At 45.8% G+C, this 25,431-nt stretch overlaps 1 protein-coding gene across 2 annotated transcripts in view; it reads right to left on the reverse strand.

Annotated features, from left to right (window-relative positions):
• The window catches only part of NUP98 (nucleoporin 98 and 96 precursor), a 944,939-nt gene that overhangs the window by 202,372 nt on the left and 717,136 nt on the right, over nucleotides 1–25,431 (reverse strand). For both annotated transcript variants that reach the window (XM_086933760.1, XM_086933759.1), the window contains exon 26: nucleotides 5,761–5,918. In XM_086933760.1, coding sequence (XP_086789886.1) covers nucleotides 5,761–5,918 — 158 coding nt within the window. The remainder of the gene's footprint in view (nucleotides 1–5,760; nucleotides 5,919–25,431) is intronic.

Genomic DNA, 25,431 nt, shown 5'->3' on the forward strand with positions numbered 1-25,431 from the left:
TTTCAGATTATAGGTTACAGTAAAGCATGCAAACAAGTTAAAGAAAAAGATTACTTTCCTGTCACCATCAGTTTGCAGTTATTTTTTTTTGTCCTGATAGAAGTTGTGGCTTATGACTGAAGAAAGTCATATCCTGCGGTCATGGCATCAATTTCTTTTGTAGACTTGAAGTGGCTTATTTGGGTGGTTAGGGACTCACAACAAAATTCCACTATGGTTGAAGTCAACATAGGGGTGGCAGAGTGGGCTAAAGAACGGTGATGGATTAAACCCAGATCTTTTGACTGAGTGTGAGTTTTTGATTGATTTAGATGCTTCGTCCATCACCACCCTCTTTTGTATCACAACATAGGAATAAAGGCAAATAATACTATGTTTTGGTCTTCCACAAACTTAGGACAATTTAGCCTGCAGCACCTCTAATGGAATACTAACTTTTGTACCCCCCTACCCTAAAACTCCTGAAATATGGGGATGTCAACAATTTGGGATTCTCTGTGAGATTTGGTGAAGAGGAGGAGTATATTATTCCAGGTTGAGTCAGGCATAATACCTGCCTTAGAATCTAAAGTCTCCTAGGAGGAGTTGTGGTGGTCAAGCAAGTGATAGGGTACAAAAGATTGGTCTTTCTTCTGCAGGATAGTGGCATAGTAAGTATGTATTGAGGAGAAGGATTTTGTTTTTCCGCTTAGCAGACAATTCAATGCATTTTATATCCTGCTGGTCCAGAATTGAAAAACATTTTAGTTGCTTAAAGAATAAACGTCTTCACTAGTTGACAAAATGGAAACGCTGTGATTGACTGAATATGAAAAGCTTTGACAGTGTCTGTCGAGGCATAGTAAATTCATGTTGTATAGACTGATGGCATGAGTCTTGATGCAGATCTTACCATAAATGCTTAAGGTGTCAATGCTGACCTAGTGTGCCAAGAGTAGGCAACATGTGCACCCCCTTTTGAATACATTCTTGGGGCTGGCCAAAGTGGTCTTGGATAAAGCTTAGGTGGAGGCAGTGCATTTCCTGAGCATGTCCCTGCTGGTAAACCTACGGGCAGAGGATTACGAAAAGGCTCTGGAACATTCTCTGCGCAGAGGTGTATTTCGTGCCAATATTTTAATATTGATATACTTTCTGGCAATAGAGCACGTTTCCTCATTATAATCTGGAAGGCAGTATGTTCAGAAAGCATATGTGTACTTGTAACATAATTTGTATTTGCTACATGAGGGGCCGCCCCCAGATAGTAAAGGCATACTGGCCGATGGAGGAAACAAAATAAGGTGAAGGGAAAATCCTTTTAAAAAAGTAGGAAGCACAAGTTACTTTTAAAATCTGGACTAAAAATAGATTAAAAAGTAAAATGAACAGAGCCCAGCAGCATGAGAGCATTTTTCAAAGGGGCTGAAAACTGAACAGGCTTAGAGGTTCAAATGTATACCCTCCTGAACAGGATGGGGAGGCTGGACCCTTAAACTGTATTTGTCTCTAGGCACAGTGAGTAATAAAGTCTATCTGACCCTTATCTTTTTGGTTTTAAACGGTATATACAGCAACCCAGACTGTAGTCTGAAGCTTTTATTTTTTTAATTTTTAAGTGAAATCTAACAATTTCCTACAAAAGAAAAAGATAATGTGGTATTAGATCGGAATTTGAAGACCTATTAAAATAATAGGCTATCACCCTTCTTGTAAAAGTATTCTGGGAGATAGTCAGTATTCATAAATGTCAGGTAATTTCATGGTGCAGAAGTAATAGGATACAAAAAAATAAAATAAACCTCAGGAAAGACCGTTTGAAGTTTCCTCCTTAACAGAAATCAATTGCATTTAGCAAGAAGTTTTTTTAATCTAAATTGTCATGGTGCTGCAGAATCCTAATCTATGTTCCTTGGCCAGAAGCAAGACTGGATCCATGAAGAAATATATTTTTACAGTCATACCTACCTGTCAGGACTCTATCCCTCGAGCATTACCTGATAGAATGATGTAATAGGTTTACATTGAATAATTTGTCCTGCCCATTTTCCAAAACCAGAAGAGACAAGGGAGAAAGAGGGATACATCATACTATCAAATACAAAATATATTAGAACATCTCACTTTCTCAAAACAGAGGAGGAGGGTGGTGACAGTCACCTTGACCTTTTCAAGCCTGATCTTATACCGAACGTAGTCCATGACTACTCTTGGAGGCAAAATGCAAGTTGACTTCTACGTCACAGGAGAGAGGTCTTTCCATGAGTTACATAGCTCTAAGCGCTTGCATATTGAAAACAAGATAACTTTCGAGTTCACCATAAACCACTAATGGGATGTTTCTGTAACTAAGCACACAGAGGATTAGTGAAGCTTCTGGAGATAAAATAACAGTCTAAATAGAAAACTTCCCGCTTTGTGCCAGCAATGTAAGGGGACAACCAGGTCTGCGATACTATAATCTTGCTGAGTAATTAGACAAAAAAATGATTTAGTGATATCAGAAAACATAGAATTGATGACATTCTCAGCCTTGTATAAGGAATCAGGTAGAACAAACAGCAAAACGATGGATCCAATGGTTGAATTATTCTCAAGGACTGGTGTAAGCTTAGGGGCACATTCCAGTCAATTGTTTTTCATCTACTATGTCACTCTACACGGAGACCCAACATATGCAACCAGTCTTGGTCCATTATTAATAGTGTAGTCTGAACGGGCCAGGCCTGGGGCATCAAACACACCAAATGAAGCTATGTGATCCCCGAAGACATACAAAGGAACCGTTTGTAATATGATGGGGGGGGAGGAAAAGTGGTATTATTTACCAGATACTGCTTACTCAATATTTAAGCGGAAACACTTTTCCATCCTTGTGTTTGAGACAGCACCCAGGAACTGGAATTTGTCCTGTTTGTAATAGGGAGGACTTTTCCAAATGTACTGATAAGCAACTTACTATTCAACCTAGCATTGTCTACTGTAAATGGACTATGACTAATTCTGGGACAGTACTCTATAAATTTGATATACAACCGAGGAGCAGCTAACACCACTGGTAGAAGCTCCAGAACAAGACCGATGACATACAAGAACATCAAACCGAAAAAAACAGAAAATGTTTTTTTTCTCCAATTACAAACCTTTAATATTTCTAGTGGAACAGTCTGATTGGAATGTTAAAGATACACATCTTGTTCTAGAGACAAACTATGCCTACAATTCCAGGGCTTAAGGAGCTGTTGTAATTAACTTTTATTTCTTATTACCTTTAGAGACTGAGCCCTAAACTTGACCTGCGATGACAAACTGATTTGGAAAATGGATGCAACTATATCATCATAGACCTTTCTCAGACAAGAGTGCTCTTACCTTTGTGCCCATCGGGATGAGATTTCACCTTGATCGTAAGCGGTTTAAAGTGTGCAGTAGGGCCAGAGGCAGCCTTCTGGACAATGGGAGGTAGTGCTCACTATTAATTATCTGCAGGACAGAGGTAACCACCACCCAATTCTACAGAATTCTTGCCTCCTGCCTCATCAGAATGTGGAGTCAATAGAGAGGGATTCAAAAGTTATAGGGGTAGATGTGGAAGATGATTGTTGCCTCGGTCTCTAACAAAAACACTGCCCCTTCAATGACTGAAATAGTGGAGTGGTGTTGGCGAAGAACAATGGTTTCGGATACAGTCTTCTGAACCCAAGAGACTAGTGGAACTGCTAGCCCCAGAGAGGAAGTATTCGGTTAAACTTCTTTAAGGAAGGATCTAACTTTTCACACAAAAAACACTCCATTCAACAGCAAATTCATTCACTGTGTGTAGACACATGAAAACCCTCAATATCTCATTAAGTCATGGTGATGAGTTAACATGTCTAAATCAGTTTTTAGAAAATGCTTAAAATCATTCGCTCTGTGTTTCATTAGCTGCCAGACTAGACTAATCACAAAACACAGCTCTTTGTGGTCAAATTAGACATTTCCTTGAATGTATGGGAATAACAGATCAAGAGGCAACTCTTAAAGAGTAGGCTTTCTGCCCCATCACTTCAGTCTTTTGACTGAGAATCTGGTGGTGCACTGGGCTTCAGCTTTTATGATTAAGCATGAAACAAGAGGCTTTCAAAGGAGAGTGGGCTTTCAAAGGAGAGTAAGAAGCCTAAACTTTGGGACAGACGGTAAGTCTTTGCATAGTTTGGTGGGGCACCCCTGACGTGGAGGTCCATTTTTCCCAGGTGACAATGATCTTGTAAGCTTGTAAAATCTCCTTAAGGTGGTCCTTTTGCTTCACATCTGTTGCAGACAAAGGCATACTCAAGACTTCCACATCATTTGAAATTACTGAGAAGATGGATAAGTGAACCTCTGTTGAAAATGTTGCTTGTACTGTCATTTCAAAGTACATCTTTGTCATAATGGATTCTAGGAAACCACAAGTTCTGCATTATTGCCTTAATCCTCATCTAGCTGCAAAGAATCATGGGAACTAAAATACACACATCTGTCCCAACAATTGCTCGAACCAACAACATTATGGGGTAAAGGCAAAGTCTCTGGTAATATTAGTCATTCAATTCTGCTACTATTTTCCTGTAAGTCTTCTGTATATGGTCATAAGCGTGAGTGGGAGAGCCAGAGGTTTCATGACTGATGTCTTTGGCTTAATTACCTACATCATAACGAACTCCAAAAGTGGCATACTAGTCAACTTGCCTTGAAATCTTTGGTTTCACCAGTGTTCAACAAAGACTACTAGCATTCAAACCATGACCTTGGCAGGGGCAGCAAGGCTACCATCTCTCCCAACATGTGTTGAGAGGGGAAGGGCATTGCAAACTGAGGTGAATTATGCAATGGAGTGTCAAGGGTAATTGCTCCAACAGTAAATGCCACCTGCTTATCTACCAACTCCTATTGACCAGAATATAGTCCTGATATGACCAGGCCAGTCCATTCTTAAAATATATTAAAGGCCTCAATTTGTCATTAAAAGGTCCATTTTTGTTTGACTGAGCAGTGTATCAAACCTTAAAGCTCAATGCCACATTCAAGTTCACATTCAACTACTTCTACAAAGCTATCTGCAGAATTGGAGTTTGGACCTGCAGGCCTATAGTTCGATAGAAAATATGCTGCAGAGGGGAAGTGAACAGCTGTTCAGGGAAGTTATAGCAGAGAATGAAATTTGATGCATTATTTTCAGGATAACCTGCTGCAGCATACAAATGCAAGGTCCATCCAAAAAGCGTGCTAACAGATTAGATAAAAGGCCCTAAAACTGAAGATTTACACCTTTCATTAAATCTGAGCTTCATGAGCTATGCATCATTCCATCATAAGGACTCCAAAATAACCAAATAATAATAGGGAGATTTGTAGAGCGCATGGTGACGCCGACGGCGTGTCCCCGCGCTGAGATCCTGGTGCAGGCTGGAGGGGAGGGAGGAGGAACACTATTGAGAGTAGAGAAGTGTTTTCAGTTTAGCTCTAAAGGTGGATTCTGAGGGTTCCAGGCGGAGCTCCATAGGGAGTTCATTCCAACCAGTTCAAGGTTAGGAACACATTCCTTGCTTTCGAAAGCAGATGTTGCATTTAAGAGCACAAATGTATCAAAAGCCACTTCAGTGGTATTCTCAGAACTGATTAGTTCCATGGTAGCTAGAATGGGACTGGTGTCAGACAGTGACATAGCATGTACATGCAAATAGTGCGATTCTAAGTTAGGACAGTCCATATTTAAGAGGAAATGTCACTAACACTGCATGCCACAGATAAACTTACAGGTTTCCCAGACAACAGTGTGAAGATGCGCATCCTCTCTTCTTGGATGAAGCAATCAGCCTGCAATTTATTCCAGTCCACCAGCTGCATCATCATCAGATCCCTTACCTGCTGGCAGCCCACCAGCTGGGACAGAAGAATGGAAAGCCTGTGATCACCTAAAGCAAGGACACTGTATTAGTATAACATTTGTTTTATTGTTATGCATCATACAGAACTGTGAAACATTATGTAAACAAAGGATATTAGGTGTAAACTGTCAACATTTCATTAATAAGGCCAGTTAGAACCCACATACATAGAAGTTAAAAAACATTCTCAAGCACTTATTTCTGTAAATATACAAGATGGCATACAACAAAGCTCTACAATTTTTCATGAGTACCCCATGACTTTAGCAGGTTCTCGTGCAGTATGTAGTGTCCGGGCCAGCATGCAACACATTTGCTGCATCTGGGCCAGAGAAACCCTGAGGCCTTCCAGGACGACCAGCTAGATCTCACTGGTCATGTTCCATAAATAGAAAAAAGCATTTCAATTGACTATTTGTGGATGCTTGCACCACAGGGCTTGCAGGTGTTTGGGGTCTCGTCAAAAGGTCAAAGTTTCTAGGAACTAGCAAGTGCCTTCTGGCTACAGGCCGGCATATTGCGTCTCAAATGGTTAAAACCTATTTGTCTCCGTTTGGGTATTTCTAATCTGAACAGCTTTCTCCAAGCACTTTATTGGCCTCCTAATGAAATGTTTTGTTTCTATATTTTTAACTTTTTCAAAGGTTTTTTAGCTATTTATTAATATGTTTCTGCAGATGTTTGACATTTGCTTCCTGTTGTAGATTTGTCATGGTATGTTATTTTGTATTCAAATGTGCATCTGAATGTTATTTCTGTGATATGTATTTGTTTTTTCCTTTATCATTGTGAATTTTTATGTGGCCCTCTTTGAGAGCCAAAACATAATAAAATAAATAAATATGTACAGGCCGGCTAACATGAGTGGCCACGCTTGCCTCAAACCAAGTGGCCATGAATGTGCCCTTAAGGACCTCGTGTTCCAGATGAAGTCTGACCTGGTTAAAAAAATTTCAGTCAATGAAATGGATATTGATTCCACAGTAGGGAATTGTAAAGCAAGCACTTCTGCTGCTCGTCGCACTACTGCAGCACAATAGGCGCTTTCTTCCATTGGTGGGGCAGGTCTAATTTTGTCTCTGGTGAGATATCTGCCCATTGGCACTGAGCAAGGATCATTACCGCTCTTCATCAGTTGAATGAAATGGAGCAGGTAGTCTATTGAGAAATCATAAGAATAGTGAGGGATATTGGGCATGCTATGGAACACATCGGAGTCTGACCCAAATGCTTCTGATACAACTGGAACTGAGAGAGGCAGAGGCCGAATGTCTGAATGTATAAACCAATGGTTCTACCACAGTTATTTCATAGAACACAGGCCTGGAACAAGCAGATGTCATTTTGAGGTCAGAGCCCTGTGCCATAATTTAATCTAATATCTGCACCCACATGGCTGGAACTGGAGTGGACCATGGGGCCAGAGTGGGAGTCTGGATAAACTATGGTACAGGTTCAGGAATAGGACCTAAATGGACAGTCTGTATACCGGGAGAGCTTGCCGCTGAAGACAAACTGGGTACTCATACAGCTCCATGAGCCCAAAGTCATGCAGATTTAATCAGTAGTGTGTAGAAAATCTGCAACTTGGCCTTAAAGAATATTTGCTGCTGGTTCAACAATTTCCCAGAAAATATGGGGCCTGCTGGGAACAAATACAGGCCCAGCTCTGAACCAGAAGATTGGATCCTTCAAGTGTCGACTTTGGGACCTCAGCAAACTTCTAGTGGCGGAATGGGATCAAGTTTTGCTTTGTTTTAAGGTTATGGCAACTTTGTATTTCAATTAACCGGAAGACGTTGCCCAGCAACTGAACTTTGAAAGATAAAAGGAATTTGAATACAACCAACCTTGTTACTAGTCCCACACTTTGGAGAGGGACCAGATTCAAATGAGAGCCCTTATGCTTGGTGACAAAGCTTCGCCTTTCACTGCCTGAACAGGGGCATAGAGGCGCACTTGTTGCACAATCTTGAGTCGTGACCAGAGTTCAAGCATCATAGGCATATGTCGAGAGAGCAGGTGACGGACATCTAATTTCTGCTTGAATCCTGCCACTTTCTGGTGCGATATCTTTGGATACTCGAGATACATGTTGAAGGCCATGGAAAGAAAGGAACAGATATAAGCGCACGCATGTGGCCCTTATTTGCAGCTCTGCTTCATCACTTCGGGTGAAAAGGTCACCACAAAACATACATCACCACTTAATGACAAGTGGAAAGTACAGCAGAAAACAAATAAGGATCTCCAGGTGCAGTTGGGCATGCCTGGGATCAGCAGGGGAGTGTGGCGGAGCAGGCTAAGTTGGTAGATGCTTTTGCTTGAGCTCCATTGCCATCACCATTCCATCGACGATTATCCGTAAACTGGTGGGGAGCTCAATATTGCAGAGAGAGTGGCTAATAGCCCTTGGAGTCCCCACTCGTTCGCTGTACGGCTGGCAGTGTGAGGCAACAGAGAAGAGAGCCTGGTGTGGGAAGGAGAGTCAAGAGGCCACGGGGACGACTAGTGTGGCAGCACAGAAGTGATTGGGAGATGCTGCAACGCCAGGGCTACAGACAGCTGTGACTGCTGGCGGGGGGGGGTCAGACTGAGCCTTGCTGTGTCCTGAGGTGGTGCGGTCCCACCCAAGAGTGAACGACCCAGTGGAGGATAGGCCTGTGAGCACAATGCTGCTGGCCCATGGAAACCTGGTTTGCAAGAAGAGGCTGGGAACCTGGGCCCTATGGAGGTTGTGCAGCAGCACACTGGATCGAAGCGGCAACTGAGGTGACAGCAGGCTGTCATACTGCAGAAAGCAGGGGTGTGGGCCTAGAGTGTGTACATAGTCCAAAGAGGAAAGCTAAGACAAGTCGACAATTGGAGGAGGAAGGACCTATTGCATGCCACATTCTCCAGCTAGGAAACATGCAAAGGCTTAGAACAGTGCTGGTAGACAGATTGTAGATGCACTGTAGTGCTCTTTTGGATCATTCAGGGGCACTGACCTGTGCTGGTGGAGGAATACCGCAGGACACCACAAGACTCAGCTATGGGTTAGTGCTTTGCTATTGTTCCTGAACTAGGCTGTCTGCCTCATCCTAGGGTTTACCAAAGAGACAGGTGGGCTGGAGGTAGTTGTCAGAGCACAGGCCCCGATCAGGAGTAAGTCACCCTACTCCAAAACGAAAGGGTTCATTACACCAAATCTCATGAGATCACTGTCAGTGGGTGACATATCTGGTGACAGCAGAAGACAGACCTGATCTAGGTCAGGCTTCTCCCTCCCGCAGCCCAAGGGGGGCATCTGGATTGCACTCCATATCCACCTTGTTTAGTAATAAGGTATAATTTTCATGCCACAGTTGAGCCCAAAGTTCACTTAACTTGTTCATACTACAATTTTTCTGTCTTTTGGCGGTGGCATTATTTTTAAGTTGAGGTTTGTTGTGGGCCAACAGGTGTTTCTGCAGACAAAGTATGGGTAGACAAATTGGGAGAGGGAAGTTTTAAGCCTGGGTTTGAACAGCAGCAAGTTTTCAACGAAAGAAGATGACAGAAGAAAAGAAATACCTTATATAACTCATACTTCTCCATAATATAATAAACATTTGAGTTAAAAAAAAAATACTGGGCTAGTGTTGAGAATGAAAAGGAAAACAGAGTAACGCCCAATCTAACGTGAACCAATGCACTATAGTTAATGGACAAGAACCAAACTATACACCCATGTGGGTAACAATATGAACATGCAGAGGCAACCACAAGAGAGGTCTATACATTGCACTAAGCAGTGAAGTTGTAAGATCATGAAATATACCTAAACTAGAGGTCTATTGATTTGCACAAGGAAAAGGGAAAAACCCCAAAACACCTCGCGGAGAGGTCAAGAAATGTGCATGTATGTGCGGGACAACAGTCCACACAACGTTTGAAACTTGAGGTAAAAGTGTGCACTGAAATAAAAGAGACATACCTCCTATCAGAGGTCAATGTTGTGCAAGAAACTAGCGGGAACACAACCCACGAGAAACACCTTGTGAAGAGTGTGAGAAAGTGGCTCTATATACACTGGACTATAATGAAGTACAGTGTGTATAGAGTCCACAGACCCCAAAGGTATAACAGAGGTTACAGTCAGGACTGACCTTACTCTCATAAGTGGTAGCTTGGTCGAGCAGTAAGGCAGTACCAGAGGGCAGTGGAAAGCATTTGTTGTACACACTCAGTCAGCAAAGGATTTCACACACTCAAAGACTGAACTCCAGGCCAATTGTTTTTATATCCAAAGATATAGTTGTTTTATTTTTAGAACCAACAGGCATAAAAATATACTTATCTAGATACGAGTACTCTCATGTAATTACTTTGTAAGGAAGCAATAAAGTTTTGAACACAATAGATACAGGGGTTGCTGAAGGCAACACAGGTCTAGACACACTTTAGCATTGAGCTCAATGGGTTTTCATCATATAAGTACAGTTGATTACCATACAGATTACTTTAGTAGTTCCAGGACTAGATTCTAGATTCAGTCCTGGGGTATAAACTGAAACCAATTTAGTAAAATCGTTTTAGTTACCAAAGTGAATTTTTATGAATATAAAGCGGTTTTAAAAGTTCACACTTAGAAAATTTTCAAGGTAAATCTGACAATGTTATCCAATGGGAGAAAATTCAGGTGCAGGTAAAGGTAGGTACCCCAAAGGGAGGCACAGGGGGGCTGTAGGGCGCAGGGTGCAGGGGTGTCATTGGGTGTCGGAAAAACTTATTGTCAGCTGGTCCCGGTTGGGATGGCCCCTGGTTCTGAGTTTGCAAGCGTCGTCTGGTTCGTCGAGGAGGGTCTTTGGGCACTGGACTTCGGGTCCCAGTCGCCGGGGGGACGTCCTCGTTGTCTTGGTTGGGTTGGGCTCGGTGGGTGTAGAGTGGGTTGGCACAGAGGGAGTTGTTGCAGCAGAGCCTCTGCTGATGGGAGTCCCAATCTTAAAGAGGGTCAAGGCAGGCAGGTCCTCTGGGTGTTCCAAGGTTGCTGTCCGCAGGAGTTGCCGGGATTAGGCAGGAGCAGGTTCCAGGGTCGACAGGCCGGTAGGGCTGGGGCCAAGTCAGTTGTTGTCATCCTGTTAGCAGCTGCACAGCGGGTCTTCTTCTTGATCTTTTCTTGTTGGGATCTAAGGAAGGAAGGTTAAGGGGGCCCCTAAATACTGAATTTAGGGGCATTACAGGTAGGGGTGAGTAAACCCCCTAGCCTGCTCCTCTCCTGTGGGAGGGGGCAGGAGCTTAGCTGTGATTGGGCAGGGCTCCCCATCTTCAAGATGGCCGGAGCCCGGGGTTGTGCTTCACCTCTTCTCCCCCATCTGAGGGGTGGGGTTGGCACAGGCTGGCACCCCCCCCCTTCCTTATGTAGTTTTTCCCAGCAGTCTTCCTGCCAGAGTGGGGGGTCAGGACTGGTGGGGGCTGGTTGCTGGGTACAGCAATTGGTCTGGAGAAGCTCACAGAGGCGGCATGCCTTTGAAGCTTCCCCCTGCCCATCCAGGGGAAGGAGACCTAGCACCTCGCCCAGGATGTGCATGGTTGCAGGGCCAGGAGAGCGGGGGCTCTCCTACCCAGGGGTCCAGCAACATGCCTGCTGTGTGGCAGCCTCTGCAGCCACTCAGCCCAGACGTGGATTGTTGGTTAGGTTTTTAAGGGGCATCTCTAAGATGCCCTCTGGTGCATTTTATATTAAATCCCACACTGGCATCAGTGCGGGTTTAATGTGCTGAGAAGTTTGGTACCAAACTTGTCGGTCTTCAGTGTAGCCATTATGGTGCTGTGGTGTTCGTAATGACAACCTCCCAGCACCATAAACTCTTAATGGCATCACTGCACTTGCATTGCCCAGGAATGGCCCTGGGTACTGTAGGGGCACAGGGTTCATGCACCCGTGCCCACACCTCTGCATAGGGCACCCAGCTAGAGGGGTGACTGAATTATAGCAGGATGTGTGCCATGTCGCCATGTCGACTCTTCGTTTGGTTCTGCACCAGGGCACTCAGCCCGCAAAGGCAGTGTGTGTGTGTCAGGGTACAGGGCCCCTAAGAGTGGCACAATAAGTGCTGCAGCCTTCCTGTGTCTTCCCTGGTCACCATGCTCTGGGTACCTAGGGTACCATTTACTAGGGGCTTACAGGTGGCCAGACATGCCAATTAGGTTTTAGTTTCAACACAGTTTTAGGGAAGGAACACAGGCCCTGGGTACCTGGTTGGCAGGAACCCAGGGCACACTCAGTCAAAGCACCTCAGCAGTTCAGAAAAAGTGAGGGCTTACCAATGCAAAATACATGGCACTTTCTCACAAAGAGGTGAAAACAATGTGCACCGTAATAAAAGACACATACCTCGTAGAGAGGTCAACATTGTGAAAAATAACAAATGGTCAAAGGACCCATAAACAAAACCTTGGACACCCTATGTAGAGTAAAATGTAAACGTAAGCCAGGACTGAAACCTAGACATTGTGCACTGTGTGAAGGTAAAATATATTGTACACCGTACAACACTAAAATTATTGTGCACAATTAACGGAGTAAAACATTGTGCACTGTGTGAATGAATGTGGAGGTCCATTGCTGTGCACTGTGGTGGCAGGTAAGCCATCAAGAGTAAACCTAGAAGCAAAATTTGCACATGCGCTGTAGTAAACAGACATGGTACACAGTGTGAGGTAAGTGTAAAATTAGAGTACAGACAACCTTGGTAGAGACAAAATCAGTGTGTACTATAGAGATGTGACTTGAACCCTCATGACACCCTAAGTAGAGTAACAGTAAGACAAAAGCTTGGCAAAGGTCTCTTGCAGTGTTCCCGAACGCAAGAACTGAGACCTTAGTGTAAAAACATGTGAGCGAATGCATCACACAAACTGAGTGAGAAACCCCAACTTGCACAGACCAACGACTACCTGCGAAGTAAATTTCACTGTAAAAACCACTGAAAGTGCTGCTGAACTGTCATTTTAGCATAGAATAAAACGTACACACATTGCTTCTGTGCACCAAACTAAAAATAGACCAAAGGTAACACAATAAAAATTTACCTAGTGTGAAAACAAATATATGCGTAGACAAACGTCAACGAGTGGCCCAAAAGTTATAGGTGGTACGGCCAAAAGTGTCCATGTTGTGAAGCAGTCTGTGGCAGGAGTCATGTTCCCAGGGAAACGTCCGATGAGATGCACAGAGCGGAGTGAAGACAAGAGAAGATCGCGGTAAGCAGGGACGGCCGCGCCAGGTGACTTGCGGCAAAGACGTTCAGCGCAACATTGCACAGCAGCAAACTGTGGTACAACAAGGAAAACGTATAATCATGGGGGTGGGGGAGGCAGAGTGAGAATCCTTTCAGTCTCCGTAGGTAACTTTATAATCAGAAGGGGGAAAGGATCACTGGTCCTGCTTAAACCCTGGGCTCACAAGTCAAGGACCTGGTATCTCCCAAAACATATATGACTCTCATACACGTGTATACTGATCGTGATGGTCTCCCTTTTGCGGTATATACGGTGTCCCCGCTTTTCTACACGTGCGTGCGTAATCATCGAGTCATTTTTTTGTCTTGTGCACCCTCCACCAGGAGGTTTGCCTTAAGGTTTAAGGCAGTAGTGATCGTGGAAAGTGGGGGGTAGTAGTGGTGTGGTTAATAAAAAATCCGGAAAACCAGACAAGAATGCTTTAATAAGTCTGGGTTCGGACAAGGGTTAAAAATTACGGATGCACTTTGCGAATTGATAAGGGATTCTAGTGCAGTGCATTTATATTGTTAAAAAGAGGTCAACATGTTTCAGCCTTTGGTAGTCAGAAGATCTATAGGCTTTCGTCAGGACCAATGGGGTAAGTGAATAGTGCAGAAACTGTGAGAAGAAAAAAGGTATATTGACCTGATTCTTCGTGACTTTAAGGTTTCATTGTACCTGCAAATGTAAAAAACATACGCACACAGACAACGACAAAGTAGGGAGAAAAGATAAGGAAAAAACACATAATTATGTACAATAGTACCTTACATTTTTATAAGGATTTTTTATTAACCACACCACTACTACCCCCCACTTTCCACGATCACTACTGCCTTAAACCTTAAGGCAAACCTCCTGGTGGAGGGTGCACAAGACAAAAAAATGACTCAATGATTACGCACGCACGTGTAGAAAAGCGGGGACACAGTATATACCGCAAAAGGGAGACCATCACAATCAGTATACACGTGTATGAGAGTCATATATGTTTTGGGAGATACCAGGTCCTTGACTTGTGAGCCCAGGGTTTAAGCAGGACCAGTGATCCTTTCCCCCTTCTGATTATAAAGTTACCTACGGAGACTGAAAGGATTCTCACTCTGCCTCCCCCACCCCCATGATTATACATGTCAAGCAGCAAACAGCTGTGGGAGAAAGTTGCATAGGCACTAAAAAAAGCCTTTGATATTATACTGCCTACAAATCGTATCAACATGGCAGGAAGCTTGGGACTCAGTTACACAACTGAGGACTATGATGAAATCTTGGCAAGACCACCCCTACTCATTGAAGGTGACCTCAACCAGACTCTGTCCTCAACGGCAGAATGGGACGAGTTAAGCGAATTAAAGAAAGAGCAAGTACGAACAGCAGTGCACGGTATAATAATGACCGAATATCTCCGAGTCAATGCTGCACCAAGAGGTCTATGGGTGACGAATGCACCACGGATTTTCTTAAAAGACCTGGCATTTAGGAAGGATTGGTCTTTCATATCCTGGAAATGTACCAGAGACTATCTGGTATTAATAATAAAAACGGCAACTAGACTTACGGATGAACTCGCGGTCAAGATCGAGATTTTGGAAACAAAACTGAACAACACAATCAACATAACCATCTATAAAACACGTCTCGACGAAATTAATAAAGAAATGAAAGACAGTCAAGAATACCTAACGCAGACTAAATTGCAAAAGTTGGCAAAAGAATTAAAAAGATTCTCTTTGGAACGAATTCACCCCTACAGTAGCAAAGACTACAAACCCAATGATAATTCGGACACGACAAGCATGTCTTCAGACAATAGCTCAGATCAGAGCGGAGACGAAACAACAATCAGAGGCCGTGGGAACTTTAGGAATAAAAGAGGACAACGAAGAGGTCGAGGCAACTATTGGCGACCCCCTTTTTTCCAAGAGAATATGCAAGGAATGCCATTCCACCCATTCAATCCCCAGTTCCAAGGTTGGCCTAACCCATACTTTCAAGTACCCATGAATCAGCAAATGCCACCACAAGGGGCTCAAAATTATCAACAAAGCCGTCCTTTTTTAGGGAATGGCCAGAACAATCGACGGTCAAGACAAAAAGCAGTGACCTGGTCCGACCAAGCTCGACAGGTCCAAACCAGGAGCGTTACCAAAGCCAACACAGGACAAGGTCCGACAATCTAATAGTCAATTTGACAGGATTAGAACTCACAGAGAACCAGACCAATGTCCTGAACAAAGGATTAGGATATGTGCCAACCCCAAAAACAGACGTCTTCAAAACCAAATGCGAACTCGCCAACTTCTGCCGCACGCTGAAACTGAAAGCTTTTTTCAAAGGAGATCAACAACCCCAAGAAGGAGACAACTCTCAGAAGGAAATCTACCTTTTGCCCGCTCAACTCACAAATCCCTATTGAAATAAGCACATTCGAACAGGCCATCATGAAGGAAGTTGAAGAATTGAATCATCAACCTCAAAAAACTTTCCAGAACCTAACTAAAGCAGAAAAAGCTGCTCTGACAGAACTAAAAGACAATCATGACATAGTCATAAAGCCTGCGGACAAAGGCGGAGGGATTGTCCTGCTCACAACAGAAGGATATGATAGACAATGCATGGACCTACTGGCAGACACTAAATTCTACCAAGTGATCACAACCGACCCAACAACGCGCCTACAAAGAACAATATCATTAATGATTGAGGAAGCAGAATGCAATAACTGGATATCAAAGAAAGAGGCGGACTATCTAGTAACAAGAACACCAGTTACACCTTACTTTTATTCTCTGCCCAAGACGCACAAAGACAAGATGCCACCACCAGGAAGACCAATTGTCTCGGGGATCAATTCTATTTTAGAGCCACTATCGCAATTTGCGGACCAGTACTTGAGACCACTGGTCCAAGCCACTCCTACTTACCTAAAAAACACACGAGACTTGATCAATATGCTACAAAACTTCGAATATTCAGAAAGCTGTATGCTCCTAGTAGGACTGGACGTCGAAAGTCTCTATACAAGCCTTCCTCAACAGAAAACTTTAGAGACTCTCGAAACCATCTTGTTTAACATCGACTGGCCACACCGGACCCCCAGACACTTCGTATTGGAATGTTGCAGATTGGCCCTTATGGAAAAAAAATTCCAATATAAGGACACCCTCTACCTCCAGCAACACGGAACATCTATGGGCAGCACCTTTGCGCCTAGCGTAGCGGGTCTGTACGTGAGCACTTTTGAACAGACCTATGTACACAACGCACAGAACCCCTTTTTTCGACATATACTCTTTTGGAAGAGATATATCGATGACATTTTCCTAATCTGGAGAGGAGACAATACGTCACTGACAGAATTCCACAGGTGGCTGAACGATCAGGACGATTGTCTCAAATTTACATACACATCCAATGCACAGAGCCTGGACTTCCTGGACATCACTATTTTCGCAAAGGAGAACAGTCTACAAACAAGAACGTTCTTTAAATCCACTGCAAAAAACAGTCTACTATCCTTCAACAGCTTTCACCCCCGCCCGCTAAGGGAGAATCTCCCATACAGCCAGTTCTTACGGCTAAGAAGAAATTGCAGCGCAATAAATGACTATAAAACGCAAGCAAAAGATCTCTGTGAGAAATTAACAACTCGAGACTACCCAAAAAGAATAATCAACTCCTGTGCAAAACGAGCCAGAAACCAACCGAGAGAATCTCTCCTCGAGAGTCACCCAAAACAGACTGAAGACAGGACCACGTGTGTTACAACGTATAGCCCAATAACAAATCAGGTGAAAAAAATAGTTAACCGCAACTGGAAGATTATAACATCAAACACCTTGACCTGGCCAAAACCAAGATTTGCGAATAAAAGGAGCACCAATATCAAAGATCTGCTGGTCCACACGAGACCACCACCAAGAAAAAAGAAACAACAACCAGGCCTTGGAATAATCCTCCAATTACTGGACACTATCCTTGTGGCTCCTGCGTAGCCTGTGCTACTACAAAACCAACAAAAGAATTACAACTACTCCCAAACATGTTATGGAAATTGAAAAGACACACCAATTGTAACACCAGTCACGTGGTATATATGATCACATGCCTGTGCAACATGAGATATATTGGGATGACATGCCGAAAAGCAAAACAGAGACTCAGTGAACACAGGAGTAATGTTAACTGTCAGAAAAACACAACCAAGATGTCGTCACACTATAAAGAAAAACAACACACTGTCAATGATCTCCACTGGGTGATCCTGGAAAGCCTTGAGACAATCGACAGAAACGCGGAAAACATACTGTTCGAGAAAGAACAGCGTTGGGTTCATAGGTTAAAAACAGACACCTTGGGCCTGAACGATTCTGTTCCATGGCTATCTCTCAATAAATAATCTGTGACTTCAACTCCCTAGAATCCACCTATATAAGGTACCCTAATGTCCTGGTATCCCTGCCCATTTTTGGTGACCACAAAGTATGTACTCTACCAGTGATCCCAAAATTAAGCCCAATACTGTAGCTCAAAAAAGACCTAAAAACCTCTGCATTCTATCTTAAGCGCAAAGACTTATGACCCCACTCGAGCCTGTCTCACTGAATGAGATGTCACAACAAAATAACACCGAGTCCTTTACAAAATTTCCCCATTTTTAATTATGAACTAACCGATTTGTACTCCTTATACCACCAACAATAATGGTAGTTTAATTTTATAAGAGACTATTGGCACCAATCGCGATAGTGTTTCTTTTATTTTTACCGCCACGGAGTTAAAAATCAACCAGGAACCGCATCACCCTGTAGTTCCGGGTGAGGAAAGGCAGAGCCAGCACATGCTGCCGGGACCGAGTAAGAAGGCACTAAGGTACTGGGTAAACTAGACGCACTGAACAAACGGGAAACCGTAAGTAAACAAAGCGCACTTGTTAACTCCCCTCTTTCTGACACCTTACAGTAAGGCCTCTCTCGATCAGCCTAAATCCCCGAGGGAGCAATTTCCGAATTAAAACAAGGTATGCGCATTGTTTAAAAGAGCGCGCATAGCGTATTGAGCATGAAAACAGCCACGCAAAACCAACGACGCGTGGAACACCTTATTGGCACCTTTAGCACGCCTTTAACCCGCATAAATACATCCTTGGATTACTCAGAGTGTGTGCAGTGAAACAGTCCATTCACACTGTTTAGCGCTTTTCATTATAGACCACGCACAGTGAAACTGTTAGAACTATGAGCACTTCATTACAGTATTATGGTCAGTACTATGGGCACCTCAATATAAGTCGAAACGAAGCATGAGAATGGAAGAGTTGACGCCCGAAATGAGTATGACGGGAAGTATTGCCATTTTCTGGTTCCTTATAAAAATTTAAGGTACTATTGTACATAATTATGTGTTTTTTCCTTATCTTTTCTCCCTACTTTGTCGTTGTCTGTGTGCGTATGTTTTTTACATTTGCAGGTACAATGAAACCTTAAAGTCACGAAGAATCAGGTCAATATACCTTTTTTCTTCTCATAGTTTCTGCAGTATTCACTTACCCCATTGGTCCTGACGAAAGCCTATAGATCTTCTGACTACCAAAGGCTGAAACATGTTGACCTCTTTTTAACAATATAAATGCAATGCACTAGAATCCCTTATCAATTCGCAAAGTGCATCCGTAATTTTTAACCCTTGTCCGAACCCAGACTTATTAAAGCATTCTTGTCTGGTTTTCTGGATTTTTTATTAACCACACCACTACTACCCCCCACTTTCCACGATCACTACTGCCTTAAACCTTAAGGAAAACCTCCTGGTGGAGGGTGCACAAGACAAAACAAGCATTGGAAATGCAATAGGTCTCGCACCATTAGAGTTAGTGCTTTTAGAATTGTTTATGGGTTTTTTTTGTAAATGTTTAGCATTTTTGTTTCCTGTAGCCGATGCTAAAGAATTACAAATAAAAAAAGCCATAAACATTTCTTAAAGCTCTAACTGAAATGGTCTGAGACCTATTGCACTGTGTGAGGGTGAGGGGTTGAGGGTGAGTGAGGGTGAGGGTGAGTGAGGGTGAGTGAGGGTGAGTGAGGGTGAGGGGTTGAGGGTGAGGGGTTGAGGGTGAGTGAGGGTGAGTGAGGGTGAGTGAGGGTGAGGGGTTGAGGGTGAGTGAGAGAGTGAGGGTGAGGGGTTGAGGTTGAGGGTGAGGTGTTGAGGGTGAGGGAGGTGTTGAGGGTGAGTGAGGGTGAGGGTGAGTTAGGGTGAGGAGTTGAGGGTGAGGTGTTGAGGGTGAGTGAGGGTGAAGGGTTGAGGGTGAGTGAGGGTGAGGTGTTGAGGGTGAGTGAGGGTGAGGGTGGGTGAGCGTTAGTGAGTGAGGGTGAGTGAGTTGTTGAGGGTGAGGGGTTGAGGGTGAGTGAGGATGAGGTGTTGAGGGTGGGTGAGGGTGAGTGAGGGTGGGGGTGAGTGAGGGTGGGGGTGAGTGAGGGTGAGGGTGAGTGAGGGTGAGTGAGGGTGAGGATGAGTGAGGGTGAGGGGTTGAGGGTGAGTGAGGGTGTATTATTTCTACCAAAAAGAGAGGAGGCATACGCAGCTCAGTGGACTACTGCATCCACTGCAGAGATCTCCAATAGTCTAAAAGGTGTACGAATCCCGGCAGGCCCGCTATTCTTTACGTCCTTCTAATCAAGCATATATTGCCAATCATGCTCTCCAGGGCGCACACGTATGTACAGCCACACCCCCTCCAGCAGTAACACTGTTTCTTTGTAGCTGGATTTATGGGCAGAAAACCCCCCAAACAAACTGGGGGGGGATTGAGGAGGGGCTACGAAACACAAAGGGGATGGCACATACCATGGTTACCGCACAGGGCTTGCCCGCATCCCCCGCCCCCTCCGTGCAAAGGTTTGTCGAAGTGAGCCTTGTGGCAAAGGGTGTTCAAGTGTTGGGTTTAAAAATGTACGTAAGGCATGGTATGTCCATGCTGCTATTAAAGTCCGGGTCTAACAGAGGGAGCCTCCTCTTAAGAGGGGTTTTGCTGCAGCAATCCAAGATGGCGGATTTGTTGAAAAGCTGCGAGTAAACTGACAGCATACTCGGCACCTTTTTATAAAAAAACGATTTGAGATGGCTTCCATCATGTCATGTGGCGATCTGAGTTAGTTCCGTCATTCCTTACGTAATATCTTGTTTGTCAAACTGTAGACATTTTGCTCGTTTCGGTCTGAATTTTATTTTTTTTCCTTCATTTTGCATCATCTTAATCAGTCCGTGTTATGTATGTATTGCCTGTTTTTTTCCAGGCTCTCTCCCGAGCAAGTAGGAGTAGTTTCTGTCCTGTAACTCCAGTTCTGTAGTAGGGGTATCTCTGTTATAGTCATAATCTAGTGAATAGTCCCGCCCATGTGCGTGGACCCCGGCAATCAAAAATAATCTCTTAAGTTGTCAAAAGAATGCAGGAACTGCAAAGACACTTAAGAGAGAATTAAAGACAAATAATGCAGCCTATATCCACAGGCTACACTGTCCAGTACTTCAACTAGAAATTCCACCAAAATTCACCACACACAGCCCAGCCTGCTAGTTTCTACCATAGAGAAACCTGCCTCCCCAGTCAAAGACCCAGGAATGATAGAGAGGAAGGTAGGGACAGACAAGCCCCATAGGCTGCCATTATGTGGCTTAAACAGGATACTGTGCCTTTAAGAGAACCTTCTAGACTTCTCCCAGTATCCCAGAATGCATAGCAGGTCCAACTTACTTTCAGTTCTTTTTGAAGGCGTATAAAACGCCAGACCTGCAGCATTGTTTACATGAAGAATTCTCCACCGGGGAGGAGGGAGGGCGCTTATGACTATAACAGAGATACCCCTACTACAGAACTGGAGTTACAGGACAGAAACTACTCCTTCTGTAGTAGGGGATCTCTGTGTATAGTCATAATCTAGTGAATAGAATGGCAAGCCCATCCCCACAACTAAGCGGCGGTGGAGAGTAAATACATAATGCCACTATTGTGCGAACAAATTCCGCAGTGAAGCCTGTCCAACCTGAGCGTCTGCCCTGGCGTCAGTGTCCAGGCAGTAATGCTTAGCAAAGGTATGAACCGACTTCCAAGTGGCTGCCTTGCAGATTTCAGCAATCGGCACGTTACGGAGCAGAGCCGTCGTGGCAGCTTTGCCCCTGGTGGAATGAGCCTTAGGCTTACCTCCTAAGGTCTTATTAGCCTTCTGATAACACAATTGTATGCAGGACACAATCCACCTAGAGATGGATTGCTTAGAGGTCGCAAGACCTGTCCTGACCGATCCATAATTGATAAACAACTGGTCAGACCTACGAATATCTTTGGTTTTATCCAGATAAAATTTCAACACCCTCCTAACATCCAGAGAATGGAGAGACCTCTCCGCTGGGGACGAAGGGTTCTGAAAGAACGTAGGTAAAGTTATAGTCTGGTTGACATGAAAGTCAGAAATAACCTTGGGAAGAAATTTAGGGTGAGTACGCATAACAACCTTAGCAGCATGAAATACAGTATAAGGTTCATTACAACACAACGCCTGAATTTCACTCACCCTGCGGGCCGATGTAATGGCCACGAGGAACGCCGCCTTCCAGGACAGGTGCTGCAACGAAGCCTTATGAATAGGTTCAAAAGGTTCCTTCATCAACCTGGACAGCACCACATTCAATTCCCATGAAGGCGAGGGAAGCCTGACAGGAGGGAATACTTTCTTCAATCCTTCCAGAAAATCTTTGATCACGGGGATCTGGAAAAAAGGAAGTCTGTGAAGGGCATTTCCTGTAGGCAGTCAATGCAGCCAGATGAACCTTAATGGAATGCACATTAAGGCCAGACTGCGCCAAATGTAAAAGGTAAGGAAGGATGACATCTTCCTTACAGGTCGTAGGATCATGGTTCTTAGACTGGCACCAGATACAAAACCTCTTCCACTTGTAAGCATATGAAGTCCTAGTGGAAGGTCTCTTGGACTCCTTCAGAATGTCCATGCAATCATCGGGCAGATTAAGATGGCCATACTGCACTATCTCAGGAGCCATGCCGCCAAACTCAAAGACGATAGGTTGGGGTGTAACATCCGTCCCCCGAACTTCGTGAGAAGGTCCGGCCTGCACGGCAACCGAATGTGAGGAAGGAGAGACCGGTGAAGCAGGTCCGTGAACCACCACTGCCTGGGCCACTCCGGGGCGATGAGTATCATCCGAGCCCTGGACCGGGCCAGCTTGATGAGCACCGCCGGAATCAGGGGAATGGGAGGAAAGGCGTACAGAAAGTTGTTCGTCCAGTCGATCCATAGCGCATTCCCCAGCGTCCCTTGCTGGAAGTACCTGGAGGCGAAGTCTCTGCACTTGCTGTTTTCGGCGGTGGCGAACAAATCTACGTCTGGAGTTCCCCACCTTGCGAAGACTTCTCCTAGTACTTCGCCGTTTATGACCCATTCGTGGTTTTCCTGAAGCAGTCTGCTCAGTGCGTCTGCCTGAACATTCTGCACACCTGGTAGATGGGTGGCCGTTATCGTCAGTCCTCTGGCCAAGAGCCAGTGCCAGATCGTCTGCGCCTCCTGTGACAGGGTGCGCGATCTCGACCCCCCCTGCTTGTTGAGGTAATACATCGTGGTGGTATTGTCCGTCTGTACAAGCAGAGAGTTGGTCCGGAAGGACGGAAGAAAGGCCTTCAGCGCCAAGTGAACAGCTCTGAGTTCCAGGAAATTGATGTGATACGTGGCCTCCATCGGTGACCACGTGCCTTGAATCTGCAGAGTCCCGGAGTGCGCTCCCCATCCCAGAAGAGACGCATCCGTCACGACCGTCTGCGTGGGAATGTCCTTGTGAAAGGGAACCCCTCTGAGGAGATTCTCCGCCGAACACCACCACTTCAGGGACTGAAGAGCATGCAGCGATAGGCGAATCTCGTCGTCCCAAGATCCTTTCCTCTGATCCCACTGGTCCTCCAAGCACTCCTGCAACGGTCTCATGTGCAGCCGTGCGTGTGGCGTCAGGAAGATACAAGAGGCCATCGATCCCAGTAGAGAAGACACCGTCCTCACTGTTGTAGATGGAGTCGTCATAAGAGCCTGAGCCTTCCGAAGGAGTGATAATCGTCGCTCTTCCGAAGGAGACACGCTTGCTGACAGCGTATTGATGGAGGCTCCCAAGTACTGTATGCATTGGACCGGAGTCGGAACAGACTTGGCCATGTTGATGTGCAACCCCAGCTTGTTCAAGAGAACGCACGTCTTCTGGAAGTGTGCTCGCGCTTCCGAGAAGGAGGATGCCTTGATCAGCCAATCGTCCAAGTAAGGGTAGACGAACACCTTGTTCTTCCTCAGGTGTGCCGCTACCACCGCCATGCACTTCGAGAATGTCCTTGGCGCAGACTTCAGCCCGAATGGGAGTACTGTGTATTGATAGTGATTGGTGCCGACTTGGAACCGCAGGAACTTCCTGTGTTTGTGAGCAATGGGCACATGGAAGTAGGCATCCTGTAGGTCTATCGCGCACAGCCAGTCTCCCTGTTGCAACTGAGGGTAGATCTGGTGCAACGACAGCATGCGGAACTTTTCTCTGCGAATCCACTTGTTTGCCTGTCGCAAATCCAGAATGGGCCTGAACTCGTTCTTGTCCTTCTTGCGAACCAGAAAGAACCGGGAGTACAGACCTCTTCCTCTCTGAGACAGAGGTACGTCTTCTATCGCCCTTTTCCTTAACAGGATATCCGCTTCCGCCTGAAGCTCGCGCAGCTGAAACTGCGAGCTGACCGGGGGAATCGCTGGAGGAGGGCTGGTGAACCGAAGACTGTATCCATTGCAAACAATATTCAGCACCCACTTGTCCTGAGTAATTTTTCTCCACTCTGCCAGAAAAAGTTGGATGCTTCCCCCTACCGGAGTGGGTAACGGATCCGGGGGAAGTAAGTTCCTAGGGCCTAGACCCCGCCTGGCCCTTGGGCGCCGGAGCCGACTGCTGGCCTCCTCTGCCCCTCTGCCGCTTCTGGAACGGCTTACGGAACTGCTGCTGCTGCTGTTGTGAGTGTCCCGAAGCCTGTCCCCGTCCTCGGCCTTGACCTCCGAACCGCCGCTGGAAAGGGCGGTACTGCTTCTTGGTCTCCTTGGGCTTTTCCAAGCCCACAGCCGTCAGCGTTTCGGCCTCCGCCTTCATGCGGGCCATTTCATCATCAGCGTGCTTCCCGAAGAGGGTCTCCCCGGAAAACGGCAGATTGGCCACCCGCTGCTGCGCGTCCGGTTTCAGGGACGTCAGCCGGAGCCATGCGTGGCGCCGTTGGTTGATCCCGTGGCAGAACCCGTGAGCAGCCAACAGGGAGGAGTCCGCAGCCGCACTGATTATCTGGTTGGCCACCAGCATACCCTCACTCAGGACCTCCATGAAGTCTTCACGCTGCTCCCGAGGCAAATGCTCCGCAAAGCGCTCGAGGGAGTCCCAGAGGGCGCGGTCGTAACGCCCCAACAGAGCCGTTGCACTCGCCGCTTTCATGGTTGTCGCGGAAGTCCCACAGATCTTTCGTCCCGCCGAGTCCATCCACCTAGATTCCTTGTCCGGGGGGACCGTGGAGGTCGGAGTGGTGGCGTGCTGCTTGCGGGCCGCCGTGACGATGACGGAGTCAGGCGGAGGCTCCGCTCTCAAGAAGGCCGGATCCGATTCGGGAGCCCGGTATTTCTTCAGTAGCCTGGAAGGGGCCGCTCTCGTCACAGCCGGGGTGAGAAACAGCGCCATAGCCGGTTCTTCCAAGCCCGGTACCAGGGGCAGGAGGGGACGAGACATGTGCCTCTGATGCAGAGTCTCGAAAATGACGGACGTCTTCGGAGTAGGCACCGTCAGTGTAATGCCTAGCTTCGCCGCGCCCCGCAACAGGACGTCTTGAAAGGCAACCAGGTCGTCTATCGGGGACACTCTGGTGTCCGGCGACCCCGACAGCGTAGGTGAATAGTCCCTGGTCCCAGAAGATCTCGTGCGAGAGCGGGATTCGCGCCTCCTATGGCGGTGTCTCGACCTCGTGGGAGACCTGCGCCTAGAGCGAGAACGAGACCTGCCAGCTCTAGGGCGCTCCTTCGGTTTGCGAGGAGGGGTCTTCCGTGGCTTCTCACGGGGACTCTTCGGAGCCTCCCGGGGCTTCGGTTTCGGGGTCCCCTTGGGAGGAACAGGCAGCGACGGCAGCGAAGTGGACCTCGGCGGAGGGACCACCGGCTGCGGGGCGGGCCCATGAGGTGGGACCGGAGGTGGATCAGAATCCCCCTTAGGAAGTGGTGGTATGGGCGGAGGG

This window comes from Lissotriton vulgaris, chromosome 8 (genome assembly GCF_964263255.1).
Source record: "Lissotriton vulgaris chromosome 8, aLisVul1.2, whole genome shotgun sequence".
Taxonomy (NCBI): Eukaryota; Metazoa; Chordata; class Amphibia; order Caudata; family Salamandridae; genus Lissotriton; species Lissotriton vulgaris.